The sequence below is a fragment of the Puntigrus tetrazona genome, chromosome 11 (genome assembly GCF_018831695.1).
Source record: "Puntigrus tetrazona isolate hp1 chromosome 11, ASM1883169v1, whole genome shotgun sequence".
NCBI classification, from domain to species: Eukaryota; Metazoa; Chordata; class Actinopteri; order Cypriniformes; family Cyprinidae; genus Puntigrus; species Puntigrus tetrazona.
This window is the reverse complement of record NC_056709.1, coordinates 3,414,957-3,442,329: the sequence shown is the minus strand read 5'-3', so window position 1 is coordinate 3,442,329 and position 27,373 is coordinate 3,414,957. Positions and strand designations below refer to the sequence as shown.

At 39.0% G+C, this 27,373-nt stretch overlaps 1 protein-coding gene across 6 annotated transcripts in view; it reads right to left on the bottom strand.

The window, feature by feature from the left end:
* Window positions 1-27,277, bottom strand: part of srpk1b (SRSF protein kinase 1b) — a 37,089-nt gene extending 9,812 nt beyond the window's left edge. For 2 of the 6 annotated variants that reach the window (XM_043251342.1, XM_043251347.1), the window contains exons 1-8: window positions 26,393-27,277; window positions 25,255-25,306; window positions 2,534-2,649; window positions 1,099-1,207; window positions 908-995; window positions 546-633; window positions 156-262; window positions 1-86 (exon numbers count right to left, since the gene is read on the bottom strand). The exon at window positions 1-86 is cut by the window's left edge and continues 80 nt beyond it. In XM_043251342.1, coding sequence (XP_043107277.1) covers window positions 1-86; window positions 156-262; window positions 546-633; window positions 908-995; window positions 1,099-1,207; window positions 2,534-2,649; window positions 25,255-25,306; window positions 26,393-26,477 — 731 coding nt within the window. In that variant the 5' untranslated portion in view covers window positions 26,478-27,277. Of the gene's footprint in view, window positions 87-155; window positions 263-545; window positions 634-907; window positions 996-1,098; window positions 1,208-2,533; window positions 2,650-10,947; window positions 11,105-21,237; window positions 21,460-25,254; window positions 25,307-26,246; window positions 26,346-26,392 lie in introns of those variants that run through there. The other 4 variants (XM_043251345.1, XM_043251344.1, XM_043251346.1 and 1 more) reach the window with 4 other exon arrangements.
* Between the last annotated feature and the right edge of the window lie 96 nt (window positions 27,278-27,373).

Genomic DNA, 27,373 nt, shown 5'->3' with positions numbered 1-27,373 from the left:
TTCACATCCATCAAGATGTTTTCAGGCTTTATATCCGTGTGAATGATCTTACACTTGGTGTGCAGGTAATCCAGGCCTTGCAAAACCTACACAGAGGAAACTTGGGTTTGACCTGCAGTAAACCACATCAAATTTTATGAACAGAAAACACATACCTGCCGAATAATGCTCTTGACACACGGCAGCGGAAGGCCCTGGTAGTTGGACTTGATAATCCACTTCAGCAGATGGTGGCCGAGAACTTCAAACACCATACATACATCTGACAGCGCGTGTTAAAGGAAAAATGATGGAGAACAAAGGTCTAGGTCCTCCAGGGAACACAAGCCAAAAGCTCCAGCTCATTACGAGCTGCACTTCACAAATAAAAGAGCGAGCTGGGCTGAATCTGGGCAAAGTGCCTACTCTCACAGCTGTGGACCGAGATTGAGCGGCAGCTGAAAACAGCTTCCTGCGAACATGGAGTGCACTAGAAAAGCACCTGCGGATCCCTCATAAAAACCAAAGGACACCCAGTAAAACAAACCGCACCACTGAAAGGATACGGGTTCCATTCACGCCCGAGATCTTGAAGTCGTCCAATAACTGCACCACTTTCTCCCTGCTGGGATCGTTCTGGTCTGTGTTCCTGACCTGAATCCAGCAGATGGGGGGGGAAAAATAACTCAGACCTCAGATAGTTTTACAGCAGAGACACTCTAGTTTTGAAACCATTTACTTTAGTTTAGTTTATTACTAAAAAAAAACATCTTTCCATTTGACGAAACCACTTTCCTCGGGGCATGTGGATGCTCCTGACTTTCATTACTTTCCCACCTCGTTGTGGCACGCTGTCCCAATTCATCTGACGCTAAATGGTCTCGCGAATAATTCATCGTAATGGTTTCTGGTGTCGGGGTAAACTCACCGCTCTCAGGAGCTTGATCTCATCGAGTGCCGTTTCAGTGTAGTGCTCTGCGCTCTTAACCACTTTCATGGCCACAAAACGCTTCCCTCTGCAACCAAAACGATAAATTACCTCTCAGTACACGTACTTCATTTATAAACGGTATTGCAGGCAGAAAAGAAAAGAAACAACAGACAGGTAAGTGAACGTACTGTATGTCCCAAGCAAACCAAACAGTAGAGAAATGACCCCATCCCAGCTTCCGGATTATGTGATACCGTCCATTAAACAGGTCGCCTATTTTCACATGATGATAACCACCTGGAAAATGAGTTTTTAGCTGTTAGGAAACACTTTTAGCAACAAAACGTATGACATTATTTGAATACCAGGGTCCTTTCTAGATCTATTATTTTATTCAAAAATACGATTTATTCAAACCAATACATGAAATTACTTAAATACACCTCTTTAATGATTCATGAAAGAAAACTTTGTTAGTCGGAATCTTTAACTACAAGGTCAAACAGCCAAATGTCATGTATTTCCCCAAAACGTGATTACAGTTACAGATTATTTAAGATCTCATCAGAGACCATGTGTTTTAAGATCCAGGTTTGCTGTGCTCCTAAGGCCATTACAACTTGGCAATAAAATTCATATTAAAATTATATATCAATTAGGGGTTTTACAGTCAAATTGGAATTTTTGAATACTTGCCAATACTCTAATCATATGTTTGGGGGCCGGGCAAAATACATTATCAAGAGTCAAGTCAGACATTGGACAGCCATAATAACTGTCATTAATGTGTGTGACATACGTTACACGGATACAAAAATAATGCTTAATATTTTGATTAAAACATATGATATGGCAGTAGTTATTAATATTCAGCATTTCTGTTTTCAGCTGCACGCGCTAAAGATGACCAGCAGAATGAAGCTTTTAATATAATTCATCATTTATCTCAGAGAGCACTAAGCGCTGAAGATATAATCACCGCAGTGCTACAAGAAATTGCTTTACTGCAGCATAACTCAATTAAATGCAATTTATAAGATGCTAAACAATGTGTATATATATATATATATATATATATATATATATATATATATATATATATCTCAGCTGAAATGTGTTGAAATCATTAGTACCCTACCTAGTCTTTTACTCTACCAGTGTCAGTTGGGGTCTTGTTAAAGTTTTAAATCCTTACTGCAGAGATGCTCGTCTGCGAGTCACGGATTATGAAAAGTGAAATTTAAATCTAGTTAGATTTATTCACTCAAGTTAAAATATTTAATAAAAGCTTTTTTCTTTTCACATTCTTATTTACAGCATTATCTCATTAGGCTGTATATTAAAATGTTGGGAGAATATGTCCTCTCAAAACATTGAATCTTTGACAACTTGGGTTCACCCCTAATAGCAATCTGATTATTATGATAATTATTTTTTAAATATTACTACTGTAATAGTATTATTTCCCTGATTTTTTTTTATCAATTTATTATTATACTAATATCATGTCTTCATTTCTTTCAAATGTTAAACCAACTCGTTTTTTCTTTTTGACTGAAAAACGTAGGGATCAAGTTTATTGTAATGTAATCTCTCCCTGTACTGTGATCACAGGACTCGTACCCTTGCAGTAGTCATTAGGATCCTCCTGTTCCTCATCATCTGAACCCAAGATCTCCTCATCTTGCTCCTGCAGTGAGTCAGGCTGCTGTGCGGCTCCCCTCGGGTGGGGATCAGGCCTGGAGAAAGAAAGCTTATCTTTAGCAAACAGACGTAGCAACCACGACCGCTGGCCAAATGTCTTCACGCGTCTCTCATTCTATATGTGCTAGTTACAGGAACGCAGCCAAATATTTATCCAACGCCTTTAAAATGTTCTTATTACAGTTTAATACCGCAGTCAGCCTGCTACTGCACCGTATAATCCACGAATGTCAGCTGGGCTTCTCCAACATCGGACATTTATGAAAAGCTATAAATCAGTGCAGGTTCAAAGTTAAAACGAGAAACTGAGGTTATATTGCAGAGAGAGAGAGAGAGACGGTCTTTGCTGGTTCACTATAGCTCAGCAGGCTCCGTGAAGAGAATTTTAAGAAGTGTCAAGCTGTGAGAAATCATAAAGCATTCTGTCTTTTTAAGTCAAGTTGCTGCAGCAGACTTAAAGCGATAGTTGAAAAGTGTAAACCGATCCATTATTTAATGGCCCTCATGTTGTTCCAAACCCTTATTACGTTCTTATGCGAAACACTAGATATCCGTTTGACCATTAATTGAACCCCATTGACTGATTATTGATAATTAGTCAATAAAAAGTGTGTTTGAATGCATTCAGCATACATATCCATCAACTCTACCTGCATTGTTTTTAAATATCTCATTGACCTTTTCAATATCATGCTACTCGCTGTGTTATTTCTATTGGTTGGCTGCACCAGCAGCGGGCATTAATGCGATTAGATATGCAGCTTTGTGCCGTTCCCGCTGATGAGTTCGCCTCGCTATGTAGCGTAATCTCTCTGAAGCAATTGGCAATTTTCTGCATCCTAAACCGGGCTCAGAACTGCGCCTTGGAAGTTCGAAACAAGTCCAAAATAGCATAAGCCTTTACAAGGACACTTTCTGAATTAGTCGTTCTCAATGCGGCTTATGAACAATGCGCAAAGAACGTCTGAAGCAGTGGATTAAACACTGCGATTATTAAACAAGTATGTTTCTGCCTCTGCAGAACAGGTTTCTTTCTGTTGGTTTAGCGTAATTTTCTAAAGTTACACATTAAAATCTGGGCAAACTAAAAACAGATTGAGAGGGAAATTAAAAATACGCATCTGCAAGAATTCCGAATAATAAATATAGCTAAAAAGAACGCCCTGGCACCTCAAATCTCAGGCGACATCCCATATCACAGATTGCTCGCATAAACATGAAACCGTTTAATTGAGAAGCTGTTATCTCTGTCTGCTTACCAACTGAATCAATTTTGCGCTTCGTGCGTCAGTGAGTATTTCAATAATGTAGGCACCACCAGCGGCAAACACACCGCAGACGTCTACTTCAGATGCCGGGGGTTTACAAATTCTGCTCTTTTGACTTGATTAGTTTTTGATTGAAGCAGGCAAACTTTGCAATTTGCAGAGACGCCACACATATTCTAATGAACATGCTATTAGTTGAAAAAGATTTTATAGTTGTGTGCTATGGGCCGAACATGGTGGGTGTTACACCACAAAATAATTAATTTTGCCAGATCCCAGATAATTAGGAGGCTGTGTTAATTAGTGGAGGTGCGTGTGAATGTGATGCTGGTCTGGCGGGAGAATACACACACACACACACACACACACACGTATGCATACATGTGCCCGTGGCTCAGAGCAGAACAGATGTTAAATCACAGCAATCCTGCCAACCATTACTGCTCTTATCTCAACTCTCATGTGAAGGGAAAAGCCATAAAAAGAATATTCATGCATTAACTATGTATTATTGTATGATTTTTGCTGGCTACATCAAATGAAGTAAAAATTTGGATTTTACTTTGCTATTAATTTAGCCATTCAAGTCGATATGACACGCCACACCACCAACACTCTTTATTCTGCCACAGCCGTTGAATGAGGCCACTACCAGGAAGGGATGCATACGGCCTGCAACGATCTTTAGATAGGTGGTATGTGTCCAAGTAGCATCCACAAACAGACGCAGCATAACACTGCCTCTGCTGGCCTGCCTTCTTCTGGTTCATCAGACCAGACCACCTTCTTTCATTCCTCTGTGGCCCGGTTTTGATGATAACATGCTCGCTGTAGGAGCTTTTGGCCATCATTAGACGCATGGGCCTTCTATAACAGCTTATTATTACGTTTTTAGCTCTTCTGTGTCATCAGGCCAGACTGGCTAACCTTAGTTTGCCCAGATGCATGCCCAAGCTTTAGGGCCTCATCTCCCTGAAGCTGTTCACCCAAATCAACCAATTTTGGAAGGTACCATACCCCACAAACATTTATTTTGGGAAATGTTCTGATCATTCATGAATCCATCACCATGCCTTCCTTGTCAAAGCCACTTTTTACCTTCTTCCAACAAAAGAAATGTTATTCGCCTGTCAAAAGGTTTTAATTTTGTGGCTGATCAGTGTAAATGGTTGCACTGATGGATTGAAAAAGCTGTTTTAAAACCAATATTTCAAAATAAATCTCTCACTATTAAATCAATCGACTATAACCACACTGTTTAACTCATCTGGGAAAATTTTCCTTCATGGCTTGGAACAAACATGTCCTCTGCTCTTGTGTCCTGTCAACTCTCTCAGTCGCCTTTCATGAGCAACTTTTTCAGTCTCTTTCTGATAGAGGCATGTACTTCTACATCAACAGTAACCAGAGCCTGCTGTAGTTCTCGAGATGACATATTTATTTATTTGGTAGGTAGCAAGATATTTTACATTCAGATATAATGACCATCTGACAGTTCATATCGAATATCAATAGATAATTTAATATTTTTAGCTGTGCATGACTACAGAAGATCTTGAAAAGACTTTTCTTCAGTTTTACATTGTTTAGTTTGATTACCTTTAATTTTTTTCTGCCCTGTAAGTTGTAGGGACTAAAGACTTTACAGTCTTATAAGAACCTGCTTTATTTTGGTCAGTGCCATAACACATAAAAAAACCAAGTACACTTGAATGTTGTGGAATCATCACTGTTGCACCTCTAGACAGACTGTGATGACAAAAACTTTTATTTCATCATTCAAAACGATTCAGAGATGGATGCAATCGTTAAAAGATAATGAGGAGAGCAGCAATCTGGGTAATGGATGCTGAGAGATCACGGCAGACATATTTCTCTGCACAGCAGTTAACGAGACAAACTACTGAATAAAGGTGCAAGTTAAAGGCATCACCACATGATTATGGTTTTGTTTTTAAATGGTATATACTGTGAAACAGAAAAGTGTGTCTTGAGCGAGTCAACAAGGAAGGACTCGGTGACACAGAGTTTAGTTATCTGCTGTTGCCGAGCAATGTTGCAACTTACTGCAGCAATACAGAATTCAAGAGATGTGCAGTCATGGGTGAATGTGCACTTTATGCCCAAAAGTATGTGGGACACACTGACACCACACCCATGTGTGCTTGTTGAAGCACATTTGGGTTTAGAGTTCAACATCATAGGCATTAGGGAGTATTTCCTTTATTCTAGAAGAAAATTTTCCACTATATGTTCCAACATGGATTTGTTAAACAGCGTCTGAGCTTAATGAATACTAATTATATTTCTTTTAAAACGACTTTAACAAGGCTTTGTTTGTATAAGCCGTCTGCAGACAACAACTGTTCAGTTGCGGGAAAGATGGGAAAAAAAGACAAAACTTTGCCTAATAAGATGTGAAACCCAGACGTCTGGAGAGATTGTGGGTGGTGCTATTTTGTACTGTTGTCAGCACAAAGCAGTCGACATACCAGAATGCCTTGCATTTCTTTAGTGTCAGTCTAAGTATTCGTTTGCCCTTTGAGTAAAGTGTGGACAGGACATTGGTTATTGTTATTTTTGTCTACTGATGACTTAAGGCCTATTCGTTCAAAGACCAAATATTCACCGCAACCAAGACTGAGAACTATGCTGTTGAATAAATTTTTTTTCTGCCAGGTTTGTCTTCATTTTGGAAAGCTGGTTGATTTTTAGTAGGGTTTACTTAAAGAGCCGCTTAGTAACTAGTCGCTTGTTATCATGCATATTATTAACACAGTGGCTGTTCATTAGTACTTAAAGCGTCTGCGTGACCATATTCCACAATCCTACCTAATGCCTAAACTACCTTACTAACTGTTAATAAGCAGCGAACTAAAAGTTCAAGGCAAAATTATAATTCGTTAACAGCACAATGACAAAAAGGGCTGAATTTATGCTGACTAAATGACTAGGAAAGTCCTGCGTAAGTAGTTTCACAGATCAAATCATATAATTTTAACTAAAAACTAGGTCAAAAGGAATATGCATGGATAAAGCATTCATAATACCAATAAAATGCATTTATAAAATAGAATAAGCCAATTTCCCTTCTCTCGCCATATAGAGCCACAAGCAAATTTCTATAAAAGCAACTCAATTACTTATCAGCTAATGGAATGTAAAGCAGATGTAAAAATAATATGACAGAAAAATGATAACTGGCTCCTGGAATGAATCATTTCAGGAAAAGAGTGCAGCAATGAGGGGTTAAGTGCCTTATCACAGTGATAAAGCACAATCTCAGTACAAGTTCTCGGCAAATCGACCTTAGTCGGTGAAACGCCATATTTAACATTTGACAGGAATGAAAATGAGGCTGTGAGAGACAGAAGTTCATTGTGTTAAATGGACTGTACTGTTCTTTAACAACATGCTGATTATTCAGCCGATAAAATGTCTTTCCAACGAAAAAAAGAAACACTATAAAACAGTTTTGAATCCTTTAATCATACCTGGCAATAAAGTTGATTCTGATCCTTTGAATCCTTCATAAAATTTATTGTAAAGGCTTAAGTCTATCCATCACAGCCATGCTTTCTTCAATATGAAATTCACTATTGCATCTAACCTGACTAAGGGGTCTAGTCTAGTGGGGTTTGATTAGTGGGTTACCAAACAAAAAAAATCTACGAAGAGAGATCTATGAGATGCATTTACTGACCATAGCATGAATATAATGCACAGTTAAGCATTGAAAACTCAAAACAACAGCAAATCAAGTCCAAATCTCTCCAGTTTGAAAACCCGATGAAATTAAACATCATCAAACCAGCAATCTTTCTGAATGATAAACAGAGGTTACAAAGCTGATTCTGCTTGAGGCTGAAGACTCAAGACATCAAAGTGAATTGAGGTCTGTTTCGGTCTGTGGCGGCTTCTGCTTAGAAAGCAAGACAAATTCATGGATATCTACAGGACAGAACAAACTTTTTTGGACAGCATACAGAACTTCTGAACACAAAGGACCTGCATGTGCAATTCTTCAGGTCCAGAAACATGAAAGTCGTATAACATCCTCTGATCAATCCTCTAATTCAGCTCTCGATAGTTGTCCTGGAGTTACCCAGACTGCTCATTTTAGATTCCTGATCCACCGTTCTACTTAATGCCATTAATCCTTTCAGGAACAATGAGAAAAATTAAGATGAGGAATCATTCGTTTGGTTGTTTAAGCTGGCAGGGAGCAATAGAGGGGGATGTAATCTACTGTTAAACATGCCATTTAAATTCTGCTTAATCTGAAGTCTACAGCGTATTGTTTTTAGCCTCAGACGGCTCGCCTACGGACCGTCTGATACACGCTGCGCACAAAATGACAAGAGCTTTCAAAATCAGAAGAAAATCAGAAGAATGAATCACCCCCAAAAATAATGAAAAGGAACTGCTTAAATCAAAACCAAGCATTAATTGTCTGAGGTCATATTTAGGACACATAAATATACATTCAAATATACGCAATGCTATAGGGTGGTCACTGATAACTTTATGATTTTTCTCATCAACGTGTTTCCATTATTAGCCTTAAACTGACAGCACTCCAGACAGACCCTGGATTAACATTAACATTAATAATAACAAAAATCAATCTAATACAATGCTCTTGAATTAACATTTACAAATGGAGGAAAAAAGGGTGCATATTACATATATATAAACATATAAATACTAATTAAGCACATAATAATGCCTTATTCTAAATCCCTAATCCTACCCAACACCTAAACTTAACAATTACCTTGCTAACTATTAATGATCAGCAATTATAGGTAACTGTTACCTATTCCAAAGTGTTATCTTAAAAGTTAAAGTTATATGAAAAAAAATAATAAAAATAATAGAGTAATAAAACTGATGAAGGTATTTCTGAGTAGGTTCTTTCGCCCTTATTTATTATGTGCATTATGAATGATATGCTATACACGAACGATGATGTATCGTCTTTGTTTGACAATTCATTGCCATCTATTAGGAGCGCACGTTTTTACCAGAACAGTTAAAGTGATGTTTACAAAGCACTGCAATGGAAATGCCAGTTGCAGAGTAAGTTTGTGAATCTTTGAAATAGCTTTTACTATAAAGTCAAGCTTCTCAATTGTGACTGCATTAGAGATGACGAATGGTCAGAGAGGTTGCATCAAAGAGGCTATTTTCTTATCGCCTCATCTCTGTCTCCAGTCTATGAATCACATTTCCATAATTCCCTCCATTACTTTAAGTTGTTTTTCAGCGAAGGCGGCTTCTATTAAAAGCCTCGAGCCTTAGCAACCAGCCCGGACTATTCATCTGGACCGAAACTTCACCTCCCGAGCCTCCTGATGCATGGCATCCTTCACAACACATTCGGCGAGAGAAAAACAAGGGGGCTGTGTGTGTGTCTGTGCGTGATTGTTGGTCCGTGTGAGCTCCGTGAGTGGGAGGGAGAAACGTTTGGCGCACAGAGAGTTAAATTCACTCTTAATACAGAGCTCAGCCTTCAGAACTTCTCCAGCCCACACAACAAACCACAACACGTCTGACATTCTCTTGTCTTGTGTCAGAGAGCTCACGCATGCATCAAAACAATCCGCTCTTCATTGTTTTCACTCGTGCGCGGACTGCATTGCAGCATTAGCGCTCGAGGCAAAGGAAGGTTGTTCAAATCGATTTCATTTAGCGCAAGGTGGCCTTTCCCACCTGGGGTTTTGCTCGGGTAACAATCTCCCGGTCGCATCGAACTAGGCGACTTCGCTAACCGATGCGGTGGCTTTTCATTAAGACGCGATTTGCGGTCCGGCCTGACAAACGCATACAAATCTCCACAAAGGTGAAGGTGCGCAGAACAGCGAGGGGCCGTTGGTGCTGTTTATCGCACGGCTGCAGCACAGCGTGCATTCAACACGTCTCCCTCGCTCTCGTCTCCCCTCTGCCGCGATTCATCTCAGACAGACTCGTTCAGAAAGCTGGATTTAACCTGAAAACTTCACACAGTGTGTGCCCACCATGCATTTTAAAGCAGCATCTTCAAGGATAAGCGTGCATGTCTTTAAAGAGGAGTTTGATCAACTCAGAAAGATGCATGCGGAGCTGGAACATTAGAATTTGGATGATAACTTTCTATTTCGTTCAATAAACACTTGATATTAGGAAATACTTACATCAAGTATTATACTGTGTGTACAAAAAAAAACCTAACTAAACATACATTTACATATATACACACATATATATATATATATTATATACACACACACACACGAGAATGGTATTTGCATAATGAATATGATGGTAAGAAGACAAAAAACTTAAACTTAAAATATATTTATACAATGATTTGTTAAAATTATGAAAAGAAAAACATGCATATGCAAAAAAATTTACGTATACATGATACATATTGCATATATGCATAGTTTAATATTTATACATATATTTTCTTTTCTTAATATTTGCATAAATGCTTTTCTTTTCATCATACCAAAAAGCATTGCACAAATATATTTTTCTGCTAAATATTTCCATAATGGAATATTTACACATGCATTTTCTTTTGATTATAATAAATATAAATAAATCTTATTCAAATAAATATTTGAATAATATAATATTTATTTTGCTTTCTTTTAAGATTACACTGGATATATTTTCAATTGCAGTTTTGCTGCTAAATATATGATGCTACGATACTATAATATCACACACACAAATACATTTCTCCCTTTTATTTATGCAAGTAAATGAATATGTTATGCAAATGTTCTCTTTCCCAAACTGTGCATGAATTAGAAGTACCTAATATTTCCTAATATTTAAAACGCACCTAAGCGTTCGTTTCTGTTCGATGAACAGAACAGGAATAACAGTTTCCTACACTCACCTAATTTCAATTATTTTTTTCCTTTGCAGGTAGGAAAATAACTAGCCACATGCAACTAGATGAAACTACATTCACAAATCTGTCAATAGCGCAAATGAAATCAAAGCTCTCAAACACATGTGCTTACGAGGCACGGAAGACGCAAACAGAGGTGCAACTTTGCTTCTTACCTACAAGATGCGCGGATGCCCATGAGAGACAGAGCTAAAGAAGGCAACAGGGGCTGGCAGGCCAGAGACAGAGCCATGTACCAGAGGCAGAGGAGGGCCACCTCAGTGCACACAGATGCACAGTGAGGCTGAATGTTGAGGAGCTCGATCCCTCCCTCTCCCGCTCGCTCTGCCTCCGTCAGCGACGAGAGCCCGCCCTTCTCTTTGTGCCACGCGCTGCGATTGGCTGGAGGAAGCTAGCACTGCATTGCAGGTAAAAACACTGCCGCCTCCTCGTTTCTCCTTCATAACCCCATGCGTTCTGCCGTCACTCATCCCATCTGCTCTCTCTCCCTCTAATTACAGCGGAAAAAGGCAGCCAGCTCGCGAGGAGGGGAGTTAGACTCTCTCGCTCATGAGATCCGTGTCTCAGTCTAAACAAGGCTCTTTACAACCTTGTTAGTGAAGGCAGGTAAGCAGCACTGAGTCACGGCAGCGAGAGCGAGAGAGAGAGAGAGAGAGGGGGTCTGTAAGAGGGCACTCGACACAATCAATTACGCTTATCTCTCGCCCCTCCGAGATGTACACAGCTACACGAGAAATACTTGACTGAGAAAATCTCAAATGAAAACCCCCTATCTGTCATTTGCACAGGAGCTTTCAGAAGAGGGAAATAGTGATGAACTTTTAATTGCAAAAGCCAATCAAAAGTGGAAAAGCTTCTGCTGCAGAAACTGCACTCAAAAAAAAAAAAAAAAAAAAAAAAAAAAAAAAAAAAAAAAAAAGAGAGAATCTGTTCCTAGCTCGCTAATGTTGACCATACTAATAGCAGTGGCCAGAAATAAAAAAAAAAAATTGAATAAATCTATCCAAGTGCCAAACGACAAGAATAAAATAAAATAAATAACAATCAACATGTTTTAAAGTGGACTACATTAGCTGAGCTGTATTTGATTCCGTAAAAAAGATCCAGCTGAGAGTCATTTGTCGATGAACCGGTTGTACTATACTCATTGCATCTTTGATTCAGTTAAGTTCAAGTTTTTTGTTTAGAACCACAGGAAACCACAGCAAATTCTTCCAATCCCAATGTGGACAAACCTTCAGATGATAGCCTTTACATTTTTGGTACTTACTTGACCACGTTATTTCTCCATTTTATCTCTAATTAAATGATTTTGTCATCTGTTGGGGTCTGACTCTACGTACAGTACACTCTCTTTCCACTCACCATGCACTTTTCTAATAGATGGAGAGACGTGGGTGGAGGATGCTGGTATGAACTAATACAATGTAAAAAGACATGTACTATGAATCACAAAATAACTGACTGACATGGAGCTGTTCATTAAAATCTAAAGATGCAGAGACGGCAAAAAAAAAAAAGAATCACTCGAATGCACAAGCAAATAGCTGAAGAATGTGCAGCATGCAGGACTCTTAAAAGAAAAGCTGCCCTGGTCCTACAGTAGGACACGTCATTAGATAAAATGCATTTAATGGTCCACTAGTTTCTTAGCAACCACAAAACCTTTGGCAACAGAAGAAAGGTAGGGTCTCTCTGACTGACAGGGCTATAAAACACTTTGCCACGTGTATTGCATAATTTATCATTATGCAATTAACAAGCTTTTCATAGTGTTGATACATTTATATAAGCATTTGCGCGTGTCGATACTTCAGGAAGTATGCACTTCACTGCTTTGAATTCTTAACGTTTTGTTCCTGTTTTAGCCCTGAATAAATTATACAAATCGAGAAAGAAATCATTCCGCTTTCAGTTGCACGTCAACACATCGATGCGCGCACGCACACACACAATAAGTCCTTAGCACGATCTGACATAACTGTGTTTAAAATTGAATTGAAATGACAGTGAATTGAATTGACAGTGCTGGTTGTCCAGCCAGAGAAGAACTTGCCCACAACTGAGCCTTGTTTCTGCCAAGGTTTGTTTTTTTATTTCTCCATTCTGTCACAGATGGGCTTTTGGTTTGTTGCCGCTGTCGCCTCTGGCTTGCTTAGTTGGGGACACTTAATTTCTAGTGATTATCCTCGATTTGATTACCCAGACCATCTCTGCATTTAATAAAAATTAAGTGCTTAATCTTGTCATTATACGTTACTATCATTCTATTCTTCTATTTGATACGGTTCAGTGCTTTGACACAATCTGTATTGTTATATATATATATATATATATATATATATATATATATATATATATATATATATATATATATATATATATATATATATATATACACACACACACACACACAACACACTTGTTTTTGCCCACATTTTGAACTCAAAGATCGAAGACATTTTCTATGTAAACATAGGCATATTTCTCTCAAATCTGTCTAAATCTGTGTTAGTGATCACTTTTTTATTTTCACAGAGATACCATGACGAGATTCTGAGGCCCATTGTTGTGCCATTAATCCACGATCATCACCTCTTGTTTCAGCGTGATAATACACAGCCCCATGTTGCAAGGATCTATACACAATTCCTGGAAGCTGTAAACATCCCATGGCCAGCATATTCACCAGACGCGTCACCTATTGAGCATGTATGGGATGCTCTGGGTTTCGGCGTATACAAGAGGTTGTTCCAGTTCCTGCCAATAACCAGCAACTTTGCACAGCCATTGAAGAGGAGTGGACCAACATTCCACAGGCCACACTCAACAACACGGTCAACTCTATGCCAACAAGATAGGGCAAATGGTGGTCACATCAGATAATGACTGGTGGATTATCTCGACAAAGTAGAAATGCTCACTAACACAGATGTAGACGTTCTTAGATCTTTGAGTTGAGCTCATTTCGCAGTTTGGGTCAGATTGGACATTGTGCGGTTCAATTATAGCAACTTCCTGTTTCATGTCAAAACATAAAATTTTGCCAGGCCGTCACAGACACGCCCTTCAACTGAAAACTCTAGGTCTTTGCATCTTCATCGCAACAGGCTTTAGTTTACGCTGACCAAATTTGGTGTTGATCTGAATACATCTGTAGGAGTAGTTTGTAAATTATGATGCCTGAAAATGGGAAAAATTACAGAAAATTAACTGAGAATATTAAAAATAGCCAGCACCAGTAGCCTCGTGGGCAGCATGCTGACATTCAGCGTCGCTGCGCTTCGGGCATCGCGAGTTCAAGTCCCGGCTTGCAGACCTTTCCCAGTCCCAGCCCCCTCGCTTCCTGTCAGCTATGATCTGTCTTATCAAAATTAAAGGCAACTCTTTGTCCAGTTCTGATGCATGTGCAAAGTTTTTGACTTTAAGCATTTTAGGCCCTCAAAAATGTGATTCTTTTTGGGAAAAAAATAAAAAACTGAGCAATTTCAAGAGGAAATTGAGCAATTGAGTACCTTATTACTTTTATAAAATAAAAAAAATATTACACCTAAAAATATATTACTGAAATACAGTAATATAATACTATAAAACAATAGTCCCTGACAGCAATAAAGGCAAGATTATCCGATCAAGCCTCTAATCTTAAGGAGAGAAAAGCAGAGAATAACTTATTATCCGCTGAATTATTTACTTTTTAAAACCATGTATTATATTGTCTCTCACATAGACATCCGTTTATCTCTCAGCATGTGAAAAATGTCTGTTTTCTGTCTTTTAGTTTCAAAACAGATAGCATTATTACAGTGTAAACTGATGGACATACACTCACCGGCCACTTTATTAGGTACAACTGTCCAACTGCTCTTTAACGCAAATTTCTAATCAGCCAATCACATGGCAGCAACTCAATGCATTTAGGCATGTAGACATGGTCAAGACGATCTGCTGCAGTTCAAACCGAGCATCAGAATGGGGAAGAAAGGTGATTTAAGTGACTTTGAACGTGGCATGGTTGTTGGCGCCAGACGGCCTGATCTGAGTATTTCAGAAACTGCTGATCTACTGGGATTTTCACGCACAATTGCTCTAGGGTTTACAGAGAATGGTCCGAAAAAGGGAAAATATCCAGTGAGCAACAGTTCTGTGGGCACAAATGCCTTGAGGTCAGAAGAGAATGGCCAGACTGGGTCGAGCTGATAGAAAGGCAACAGTAACTCAAATAGCCATTTGTTACAACCTTGAGGCGGATGGGCTACAGCAGCAGAAGACCACACCGGATGTCACTCCTGTCAGCTAAGAACAGTTAACTGAGGCTTCACACAGGCTCACCAAAATTGGACAATAGAAGATTAGAAAAACATTGCCTGGTCTGATGAGTCTCGATTTGGATGGTAGGGTCAGAGTTTGGCGTCAACAACATGAAAGCATGGATCCATCCTGCCTTGTATCAACGGTTCAGGCTGGTGGTGGTGTGGGGGATATTTTCTTGGCACACTTTGGGCCCAGTAGTACCAATTGAGCATCGTGTCAATGCCACAGCCTACCTGAGTATTGTTGCTGACCATGTCCATCCCTTTATGACCACAGTGTACCCATCTTCTGATGGCTACTTCCAGCAGGATAACACGCAAATCTGCAGCAACTGCTATCATGTCAATATGAATCAAAATCTCTGAGGAATATTTCCAGTACCTAGTTGAATCTATGTCATGAAGGATTAAGGCAGTTCTGCAGGCAAAAGGGGGTCCCAACCTGGTACTAAGTAAGGTGTACCTAATAAAGTGGCTGGTGAGTGTATATCATATGTGAAACAGAAAACTAGTAGATACAATAATATTCTTCCTCACGTGGAACAACTGCAGGCTGTCGCACAGACGTGCGCCGAACACACAACATATATCTCTACATGAGAAACGTTTTTTGGTTTTTTTTGGCGGGAAATGCGTTGACTCAAAACTAAAGATGACAGATGCAACATCATGCAAGCAGGGGTCACTCATACTTCATTAAATTAATAACAGACATACGTAATACATAATACAGAAATACATAATACAAACGGTTCTATGCTGCGTTGTTGATTTTGTTGCTAATGGTGGCTGCTCAGGGATAAACAGAACTGTTGGGTGAAGCTGCTGACCAATCAGAATTCAGGAAAGAAACTAACCATTTTATAAAGCCATAATTGTGGAGATATTAACTAACAACCATTATCAGAATTGTGAGCTGACGTCCTCAGAATTGCAAGTTATAACTTAATCCGAGTAGATCAACGATTTTACGAATACAAATAAATGTTATTGAAAAAACAGACTTGAATGGAAAAAGAAACTATCCTATTCTGTAGGCTAAACAAATTGAAATTTATGACACTCTAATGACTTTTTTATTATTGAAAACAAAGTAAATGTATAACAAGAAATTAATTTGCTCTATTTTGACAACAATAACTGTTACAAACACAGCCGCAAAGCTGTTTTATGTCGTTCCTGAATTAATGATTTAATGATGGTTTCATTAATGATTTGGTTCAAATCACAATGATTAATTTCTTAACAGAAACTTACTGCCACCTACTGGCAGTTCTAATTTCACACTTAGGCTATTAATTTTTATTTATTTTTTTTTTAAATCATTCAAAATATCAGTATTCAAACTTTTATTTCATGCATTTGTAACTGCAGGAGTGAAACTCCTGACTGCACCAAATGCCATTTCACTGATTGGATATTGCCCTCAAAATGTCGCTAAACATTGTTGTGACTGCTCCTTAAAAAGCAATAGAGCTAACAAGAACTGACTGCATTCTGAATTCTGCTGTTTTGTGCTTTGTCTTCCCATGGCTTTAGGCACTCTTCAGGCATAACTTGTTCTTGGTGTGTCTCACAAATGACACTCTCCTAAAGAGGCCGAAGTCTGAGACTGGTGATGTCTGGACAGTTTGTTTTATTGTAGGCCCAGAGCTCTGCCAGCGCATCTAGCTCTAACAAACCCTTGTCATGCTGCTCAATTTGGTAGGACATCCTGATCTTAACCGATAGATAGTAGCAGACATGTCAGCTTTTAATTTTTTTGCACTAGCTTACTTTTAAACCTTCCTTGCCAATGTTAATGTAGAAACCACTTTATGTCAATGTTGTCAGCTGCTTGTTGGTCTTCATAAAAGCTGAATTAAAATGTTTCTACTGTTTTAGGAATATATATTGCTGCGGTCAAACAAACAAACACAAGTGGGTTTTAAATAAATCTTCCACTTTTGTTCTATAGCACAGCAGTCAGAGACATGTCCAGCACTTACCAAGGCAGACAAACAATTTAAATAACGTAATTGCGGCTTTCCAAGTGATTTTCTTTACGAGGCCCAACCACATGTTTCATTATGTTCCGCTACTAAACAAGCAGCTCAGCATTCACAGTTAATTAACCAACAAATGCCAATTACACTGAACTACTGACCACATACACTCCTCAAAAACATTTAAAGAAACACCTCAGACCTTAATGTGGAAAGATATCATGCTGGATATCTATACTGTTATGAACTGGGTAAAGTGTTATGAAGGAAAGAATGCCACATTGTTTGATGGAAAAGAAAATGATCAACCTACAGGGGGCTGCACTCAAAGACACCCCAAAAGTGTCAAAAGTAAAAAAAAAAATATGCAGCAGGCCTAACTCAAAATGGCACCAAGTAGTTTGTATGGCCGTCAAATGTCAAGGCATGCTCCTAATAAGATGACAGATGTATCAATTCCTTCATCATACAGGAACTGCCCGCATACTCTCGCCACATGAGGCTGAGCATTGTCCTGCTCCAGGAGGAACCCCAAGACCCACTGCAGCGGTGTAGGGTCTGACAGGATTATGTCCAAGGATTATATCCCAATAACTAAACGGCAGTCAGGGTGCCACTATCTTGCCTGTAGAGGACTGTGCATCCTTCCACGGACATGCCTTCCCAGACCATCACTAGCCAACCGACAAACTAGTCATCAGTTATGCTAAATGTTGACACAGGGCAGCATAATCTTCTCCACCTTCTCTAGACCCTTTCACTTCTGTCACATGAGCATGAGGTGAACCTGTTGTCATCTATGAAAAGCACAGGCATCAGTGCGGATCTGCCAGTTCCGATGTTCAATGGCAAATGCCAATTGAGTGCCACAGTGCCAAGCAGTGAGCACAAGGCCCACTAGAGGACGTTGGGCCCCTTAGGCCACACTCATGAAGTCTGTTTCTGATTGTTCAAGGAACCCTACAAAAGTCCAAGCCACTAGTGTGAATGTCTCAGACCCAACAAAGGAGCAGATACTGGCCCTGCTGATGGGTTAAGGAACTTCTACAGCCCTGTTCAGCTCTCCTAGAGTAACTGCCTGTGTCCTGGAATCTAATCCATGCTCGAGACTGTGCTGGGAGAAACAGCAAATCTTCTAGCACTGTCATATACTGATGTGCCATACTGGAGAAGTTGGACTGCCTATGGAACCTCTGTAGGGTTCAGGTATCACCTCATGCTACCAGCAGTGACACTGATGCCAGCCAAATGCAAAACTAGTAAAAATAGCTGTTTCCCCAATAAGGCTGTACTCAAAGTAGCACTGTGCTCTCAAAGGCAGCTTTATCATTCATTACAGGCATGATGAAATGGAAACTAAATCAACCAATCGATGCAGATTAGCATCATGCAAAGGAGGGGTTTGGAAAAATAATCGTTGAGTGAATTGTTTGGGAGTCGCTGAGCAAGTTAGGTCAAAATAAATGAATGTTATAAGACAATTTAAGAGTTTTTTGATCTTGCATGCATTAAGTTTAGGCAGGTACACGAGAAAGAATTTATTATAATGCAACACAGCAACAACCATCCCCATCTACGCCTCTCTGTAGTAAGCTGTACAAGTAGCCAACCAGTTTCAGTCAAGCTTTATTGGACAATAAGCGGTGTCATACTAGGACCGATGGAATTAGCTTGCGGTCTGAGAGCTGCAGTTAACTGAGCATCATTGGGCATGCTAGATTAAACCTGCTGTGTTATGCAATCTGTGCCAACCAGAGAGAGAGAGAGAGGGAGGTTATCATAGGGCATTATGACAGCACATCAGTCTCTGCTGATTCAGTCAGTGTGTGCATGTTTTACAGTAGCACATGCATTTCATAACTCTAGCACCAGCTGCGACATCAATACAACACATAGAAAGATACTCGGTTTCCATTTCTGCAGCGTTGCGCCAGGTAGCCCCACCCAAACTGCAAAATTTTGTTCTTTGTGCATATTGCCCATGCAAAAGTCTCTGCCACAAAGCTAGAGTGTAGTGGGAGGTTGGTATGAAATAAATGAATGCACTTCATTTTTGAGTGAACTACGACAGGGTCCAAAAAGGGGTACAATTTAGATTTTTTAGAACATTTATCAGATTCTCGATTTTTAACTAGTCAACTTGAAAATGTAAGTACAATACTACAATATGATACTAAAACTAACCTTTTCCTTATAATCCCTCTAGTCTAGAAAATTCTATTTCAAGTTGACGTGAAGTTGTCAACGTGATGTAAATATTAAGCAAATTACTTAAAAATATATTTGCAGAAAAGATTACAACTATGTTATACAAACCTGTCTTATACATATGTAAAATAATACTCGAAGGAAAATGCTTTAAATGCAATTCAAATTCAAAATGACTGAAGACCAGTAGAATATTAACAACAAATGTTCTGTAAAATCAATGAATAGCAACTTTCAGCCTGTCACCATGATGCAAACTTGAAATATCAAACCCACAGTAGTAGTTCTTTGTAGTTTTCTATGTATGTTTGACTGTAGCGCTCATGTCTCATGCATGAAACTGCATTCTAAACATGGCACTCACTCAAGTTCAACTCCCATCTTCTTGCATTTTTCCTATTCCACCGCCCACGTCACATCTTTATCTAGACAAAAGGGTATTCTGTGTGAATGGCACCTAGCGATATATTCTGCTTTTTGAATGTATTGCTAGGAGTGTGACATGGGAGGTCTTCAGGATCACTGGAAAGTTCTAGGCAGGTTTGTTGGTGTAATTTAAAACTGTAATCTCTGTAATCAAATCGATGATAAACGCTAGTAATTAAGTTAAATACTCATGGTGTAATAATCATTCTTATACTGTCTCTGAAACTTTCTCGTGTCATAAAATATTTGGATCAGGTTAGATTTTCTATGTTTTTGCATTCTGTATCAAGCATTTTGAAAGGAAAGGATGTCGAATACGAAAAAAAAAGCCTCTTAGACATAGTGGCTTCTTCAAATCAGTACTGGCAATTAATCAACAGTTTCATTAATGATTTAGTTCAGTTGCAATGACTAAATAAACAGTGTCTTATTTCACATTTAACAATTTATTAAGTATCAAATAACAGTATTCAACTTTTTATGCATTTATTATTTCATGTTAAATGCATAAGTGTCCCACAATAAACAGTGTTCAGATGACACTTCTGCTTTTCTTCTGCATTGCAAAAATGAATTTTGTTATTACCAAATTTAATCTGCTTGGTAACCGTCCAAATATCTTCCTATTATAAATTACAGATCACATGTCTGACTCAAAAGATGCACACTTTTAGTGGAAAAGGCGGTATAAAAAGTAAAACAGCCCATATAATGTAAAAATCTATTTAAACTTTGTGGAAAAGATTAATTTCTATCAGTGTGAACGGACACACACATTATCAGAAGAATATCAAAAACTTTAGGAGTTAGCTCTCTGTGGTAATCCTTAAGATACCAGCACACTCAGCAAAATGTCTAATTATCAATATCGATAAAAACCCAGAATTTGTTTCGTTTAATTATCCTGATTTCGAGACTTTCAAGAGTTGAACAGTGAAAACAGGAACCGCCCTGCTGCTAAACAGGCCAGTGCAGCATCCGCATGGTGCTCAGCTTCCCAAAACAGTGACCTGATTTGGTTTCATGCAGTCCGTGCTGAGAGCCACATACTCTGCCATCTGCAGTCCTCCAGAACCCCTGTGCTGCAGTTGTGGAGGATACAGCTTACATAATGAGCTTCCTCACAGCGAGGCAAATCTCACCTCTAAGTTTTGCAGCACTGCACCAGAACTTGTGCACAGTGACAGATAGGCTGTATACACCTGGGGAGACAACTTCCCAACTCCGGGTGCAGATACGAGAGTCCAATCTTACTTTTGCAGGATGCTTGACAGAAGCGGGTGGTCAGCAAATTTCATGCATGCATGCATCAGGGAAGTCTACAAAGATCTAACACAGGATCCTGCAAACCCATTCCACTTACTCGGTGCAAACACGCATTCCCACAATGGCCTGACCGCTCCCCGAAGAGTCCTAACCCGAACGCATCAGCTGTTTGATTAAAATTGAATCCAGCATCAATAAGTCAGCAGTGCCACCTCAGCCACACACACACGCACACACACTCACTCACTTGCACCTCAGACCGCTGGCGAGTTTCACCACGGCAGTGTTGAGGGAAACGATCCAGTCCAGGAGCCACATGGCGGAGGAGGACAGCGCGGGGCAGGACGGTACGGTGCGAGCCACAGTTGAACCGCAGATGAGACTTTCTTTCTATCTCCCAGAGTGTGTCTGCCTGCTCTCTGCTCACTGGCCGCCTCAACACTACCGATCCGACACTAGTGAGCTGGAAAACAAGGCAGCGCAGGAGGAGGGGAAGGGCAAGAGAAACAAGAGCAGAGGAGGAGGGTGATAAGTGAGTGAAAACTCACTCTCTTCTAACACGGTGTGGCGTAAATGCACCGCAGTAGGAGAGGGCACGATGACAGCCTATGTAGAGAGGCTCGTGGAGAACAGTCATACACCCCGCCTCTCTTCTGCAGAAGGGCCAGGCTGAAGGTTCTGTCGCTCTGTCGATTATGTCGTATTTCAAGGGCACAAGCGGACCCCAGAGGGCATGTTCCCTTCTGTTTGTGCTTCACCTGAGCGTTCGGTAGATAAAAGAGTGTGTGAGGGAAAGAGAGAATAAAAAGCATCAGGCTTGATGGCTGTCACAAAGCGCTGTTATGTAACGGATCTCTTCAGGGCAGATGTGCGGCTGTCCAGTGTTTAAGAGAGGAACACACACAAATACACTGCATAGGTCTTCATAGTTTATCCATCACTCCGTCCCAGAAGATCTGGGTGAACTTTAGGGAGAAAAGGTTTACTCAGCTCCAAAATTAACAACCCTTATGCCGTTCCAAACCTGCAAATGCTTTGTTCATCTTGGAAACAAAATTGAAGATATTTTGGATGAAAACAGCGAGGCTTGTGACTGTCCCATTAACTGCCAAGTAGTGAACACTGTCAAGGTCTAGAAAAGTATGACATTGTCAAAATAGCCTATCTGCCATCAGTGGTTCAGATGTAACAATGAGAACACTTTTTGCGTGGAAAGAAAATAAAAATAACATTTATTCCACAATTCGTCTCCTCGGAGTCTCTCTGCTTCCACCAATATTCGCTGAACACATAGCATACACTGTGACAGCCGGATCACACAGATGCACTGTTTTGATTCAAACCTAAGTGTAAATACACACAAAATATCATTGTGATGCCACTAAGTATTCTGAATAAATCAACCGTTTCATATATTTGGTTTTACACTTCATTCCAGATTGTTATGCAAAATGTGATTTAAGCGTCAAACATTTAGGTTTTTGTTTTACAAATCAAATTCATGGATGGTGTTGTGTCTCGGGGCTCTTTGGATCACTGAGATCAATATCGGACACCTGTGATTAATTAGCAAGGTGAGCCCAATTAAAGGAAAACTTCTTAAGAAGGACGCTCCACAGTATTAAGTAGGTATCAAAATACTGCAATGCCTTGGACAAGGTATGAAAACAGATATTTCACAAAAATGTTTTTGTGGCTGATTCAGAGCACAGACGGGTTAGTGCAGATAAAGGCAGAATGAAGAAGGTTTCTGCCAGACAAATTCATAGGATTAAGAGAGCAGCTGCTGAAATGACATTACAAAACAGCAAACAGATATTTGAAACTGCTGGTGCCTCTAAAGTCCCTCGAACCTTGAGGTGTAGGATCCTCCAGAGGCTTGCAGTTGTGCATAAACCTACTATGCGGCCACCCCTATCCAATGCTCACAAGAGGAAACAGTTGCAGTGGGCCAAGACATACAGTACATCAAGCAGTCTTGTTTACTGATGAGTGCTGTGCATCCCTGGATGGTCCAGATGGATTGAGTAGTGGATTGGATGTCTCAACAAGGCTGGTGGTGGTGGAGTCATATTTTGAGCTGGAATCATGGGGAGAGCGCTAGTAAAAATTACCTCGGCAAAGTATTTCAAGTTTCTGACCGACCACTTTCTTCCATGGTTCAAAAAGAAGAACAGTGTCTTCTGTAGCACAGTCATCTTCATGCATGACGATGCTCCGTCTTATGCTGCAAAGAATACCTTTGTGGCATCGGCTGCTACGAGCAAAAGGAGAGAAGCCTATGGTGGCCATCCTCCCCTGATCTCAACCCTTACTGAGATCCTTTGGTGCATCCTGAAGCAAAAGATCTATGAGAGTGGGAGGCAGCTAGCATCAAAACAGCAGCTCTGGGAGGCTATTCTGACATCCTGCTAAGAAATTCAAGCAGACACTCTCCAAAAACTCAAGTTCAATGGATGCAAGAATTGTAAAGGTCAAAGAAGAGGTTGTTAGGATGTTTTTGATTGATTTCAGTAAATATGGCCTCCTAATGCTGCAATTTCAACAAAAGACCATTTTCAGTTTTGTACAACCTATAAAATGTTTTCAAACTCTGTTGTGCATAATAATTTGGAACAGTGCATTTTTTTTATATTATTTTTAGAAATACTGTAATCACTGGGAGGTTTGCTCAATAAATTTGATTTACACCCTGACGTTCGATGATTTGAAAATTCTACCGACTGTCATTTGCACTGACTAACTGGGACATTAATATTACGTATTATGTATGTACACATGCACAGTATGTGTCGATTTTAACGGCAAGTGCGAAAAAAAATGAGCAACAGATCTGAGCTTGGCTTTTTTCCCCACATATGTTTGTGCCCTATAGACAGAAACAAAGGGGTTTCGATGCACAGAATATGAGATGCATGCACGCTGAAAGACTTGCGGGGAAGGTTGGGAAAGGCTGCGGTTAAATGCACTTGAATCTATTTTTATGATACGAAATTAACAGGACCAAACATCTGCTACGTGGAAACTGATTGCGCATTAATGCTAATGCAGTCTATGATCTCATCAGTAATAATCAAATGGCAATAACGCACATTAAAAAACCCATAACTATGATTGTCTGTAAACTTTCGATGCTTAAAGCACCCCCAGTGCTTTAAAAAACGTTTCTGACTTTATTGCTGTCGTGTAAACGCAGCCGTAATCAAAGAGTCAAATTCTGCATTATCACATTCTGAGCCAATCCCATACTAATAAAATCAAATCATCCAACTTTATTGATCCACTTCAAATGTTATCTACTGTGGTATATCACCATGTTTCCCAACTCTTTTTGTCTTATACAACCTCAGAACAAACTGTAAGGCTTAAATACTGCACAAGCATTTTTTTCTAGCCTTATTAATTGTATGCCATGTTCTTTTCATTAAGTGTACTATTAAAAAAATTGAATAAAAAATAAATAAATGAAGGCTAAATTAAGTGATACTAAAACTAAAATCTCCAGTAGAAGGCAGTAGTTATGGTTATTAATCGGTGACTCTCCGAATCATTCAAAGATAATGTAACAGATTATTTCACAAAAACCTCAGTTCTGTTGCAGATAACTATTATTATTTTGTTGTAAAATATAACGATGTTCTGATAACGAATGCTACATTTAAAACATAATGTTCACTTATTATTACCTTTTTTGTCTTTTAAAATTATTGCAACATTTACAATCGTTCGGATATTCAGGGAAAATTGCATTCTTGTATTCCGAACATGAAAAGCAATAAAATCGCACAGGACAGGTTTCTATATCAACAAAGGTTTTTTAAAATTAACCTCAGTGTAATCTGTCAACATTTATTCTTTGTGCAGTCAGTTTTGAGGTAATTTGATGTCATTTGAACGTTTACGGCACTCAAATTTTCCTGTTTTTATACTGAAAGCATGAATGAAAGCATATTGAGGCAAAGACGAAATTCATTTTATTGCTGATCTGGACAAATCATTTTTGTCACTGATATTTTGGTGCATCACAATGGAAGCTTTTACTCCAGAACAAACACAAATGGTCTCAAATCAAATTGAGACCAACTTAAAATACATAAATCTAAAATACATAAACAATGTTTATGTCTTTTTATGTTTATGACTTACAAAAGGTGTTTCAGAGGCTGGACAGGGACTGTGAGAATTTAGAGGATTAGATTAATGATGTTCAGACCTCCTTTTCCAACTTCAGACCAAACAATAGTTCGAATTTGAATCCACTCACTTTTTGGCGGGTTTCTTTTTGGTCCTTTTCTTCCTCGCCTGAAGTGCAAGAACTGTCAAAAACAGATAAAGACTTTTATTTGGCGCTTTTAAATTAGAAGGTAAAAAGTTGAATAATTAAACCTATCATTCTATAAATCAACTTGTATATGTATATTTTGTATTAAGAGACCGGTATTAGGACAATATTTTTTGTTGACACTAAAACATTAAAAACTGATTACCAACTTTCAAAGACACCACATTACTACAGATATTACATATATATATATATATATATATATATACATACACATATATATAAAAATATATCAAATAATACATATTATTAGACATTATTTTAAAGTGTTTGTGTATATATATATGTGTGTGTGTGTGTGTGTGTGTGTGTGTGTGTGTGTGTGTGTGTGTGTGTGTATGTGGGAATTCGTTACGCTTTTACAGTTTACGCGGTAAACATGGCCAGTAAAATATTTAAATAGATTCATTTCTATTCAAGTTTTGGCGGCTTTATCAGTTTGTGCTGATAGCGCTTTGTCGACACCCAAACAACAGCGAAAGCCGAATTAAACAAGCTCATTTACGACAAACATATCGTAATTCATAAATTCGAACCAAAACAAGAGAAAATTCAGCTAGCAAAAGCTCACAAGAACCGGGCTGCAAGAAAACACAGCATCATAACTACAACACACGGCGATTACAATCGGAGGCAAGCTAAAAGACAATTGTTAAATAAATAAGCAACGACTGCTCGCGTTGCTGATAAACGGCGCAGTAAAAGCAGATGTTACTGTAAAGCCGCAGCATATTAGCAGCAGCTAAACACACATGGGCTTTTGTCTGTATCCGCTCACTCTGGGAAACCTCACAGCGACTAAGTTTAAAACACACGTGTGATTCAGACTAGATGCTATGTTTACTTATATCTATACGCACGCTGTTGCCTTGTGCTGTTTGGGGGAACGGTAGTTAGCTCGTTTTGATGCTCACCTTTCCTTTCCATGCTGCACCGGCGGCTAAGTGCTCAGATTCACTCACATGTAACGGTCCGCGCATGCGCACAAAACTTCCTCAACAACAACCGAACCGAACCGAACGGAGCTACAGCGCGTCACACCCACATCACATGTACTTACATGAGTCCAGCGCAGAGTAGTTGTCGAGAGTTTGAGCCAAAAGTCGAGTCTGGTTTAATAGCTGTTGAGTAGAGGGACCGTTCATATGTTAATTATGTTAAACACATTAATACAGAATTGAATCGGAACTCTCTCTTTCTCCTCTCTCTCACACACACGCAGTTCATTTCTTAGATATCAACATCATTTATTAAACTCTAGATTCATGCTTTTGACTTTCTCGTAGTTTCAGAGTAAACCATCGTTTCTAGTTATTTTGTCAAATTGAAAAAAATAGTATTTTATGTATTTTTATAATAAAAAAATACTATCAATTATCCAAGTATGTTGAAAGAAACAAACTCTAGTCTGTGCTCCATAGTGTTTAAGATTTAGTGGTTGGATATTTCATCGTCATGTCTATGTGCATAAATAACTAATCCAAAACCCCCTTAAAAAACCTTAAAAAATATAATACAGTAATTTCAATGGAAATAAGAGGTAATTTGTGAACAAAGAGCACTGGCTAGATAAAGATACTTCATATTTCATAACTGAGGCAAATCATTGTTGGTCAGTGCAGTTTTTTGTACTATACACCAACAAAATGCATGCTTTGCTATTAAGCTATGTTGTTCCTGTATGTTACGCATAAATTATTACCTTCTTTTACCCCATTTACGTGAGTTTTTGGAGTCACCCGAGGAAATTAATAAATGATGACACATATTTAGCCCAAGGTGTGGTTTACGGTAATCTGCACTAGCCTACATATTAATTATGTAACGTTATTTTCCACTTCCAAAAATTTGACTGTTATGATAAATCACCACTTGGTGGCAGTGTTTCTTCAGAAAAAAAATAAATAAAATAATAGAGTGCACTGACGCAACTCTCGTTTTTTTTACCCCGGATAGTTCAAAAAATTCAGCATTTTTGCGCAAAAGAAATACCAAAGAAGGAGCGCCGTTAAAAATATCTCCCTTGTTTAACTTGCGTGAG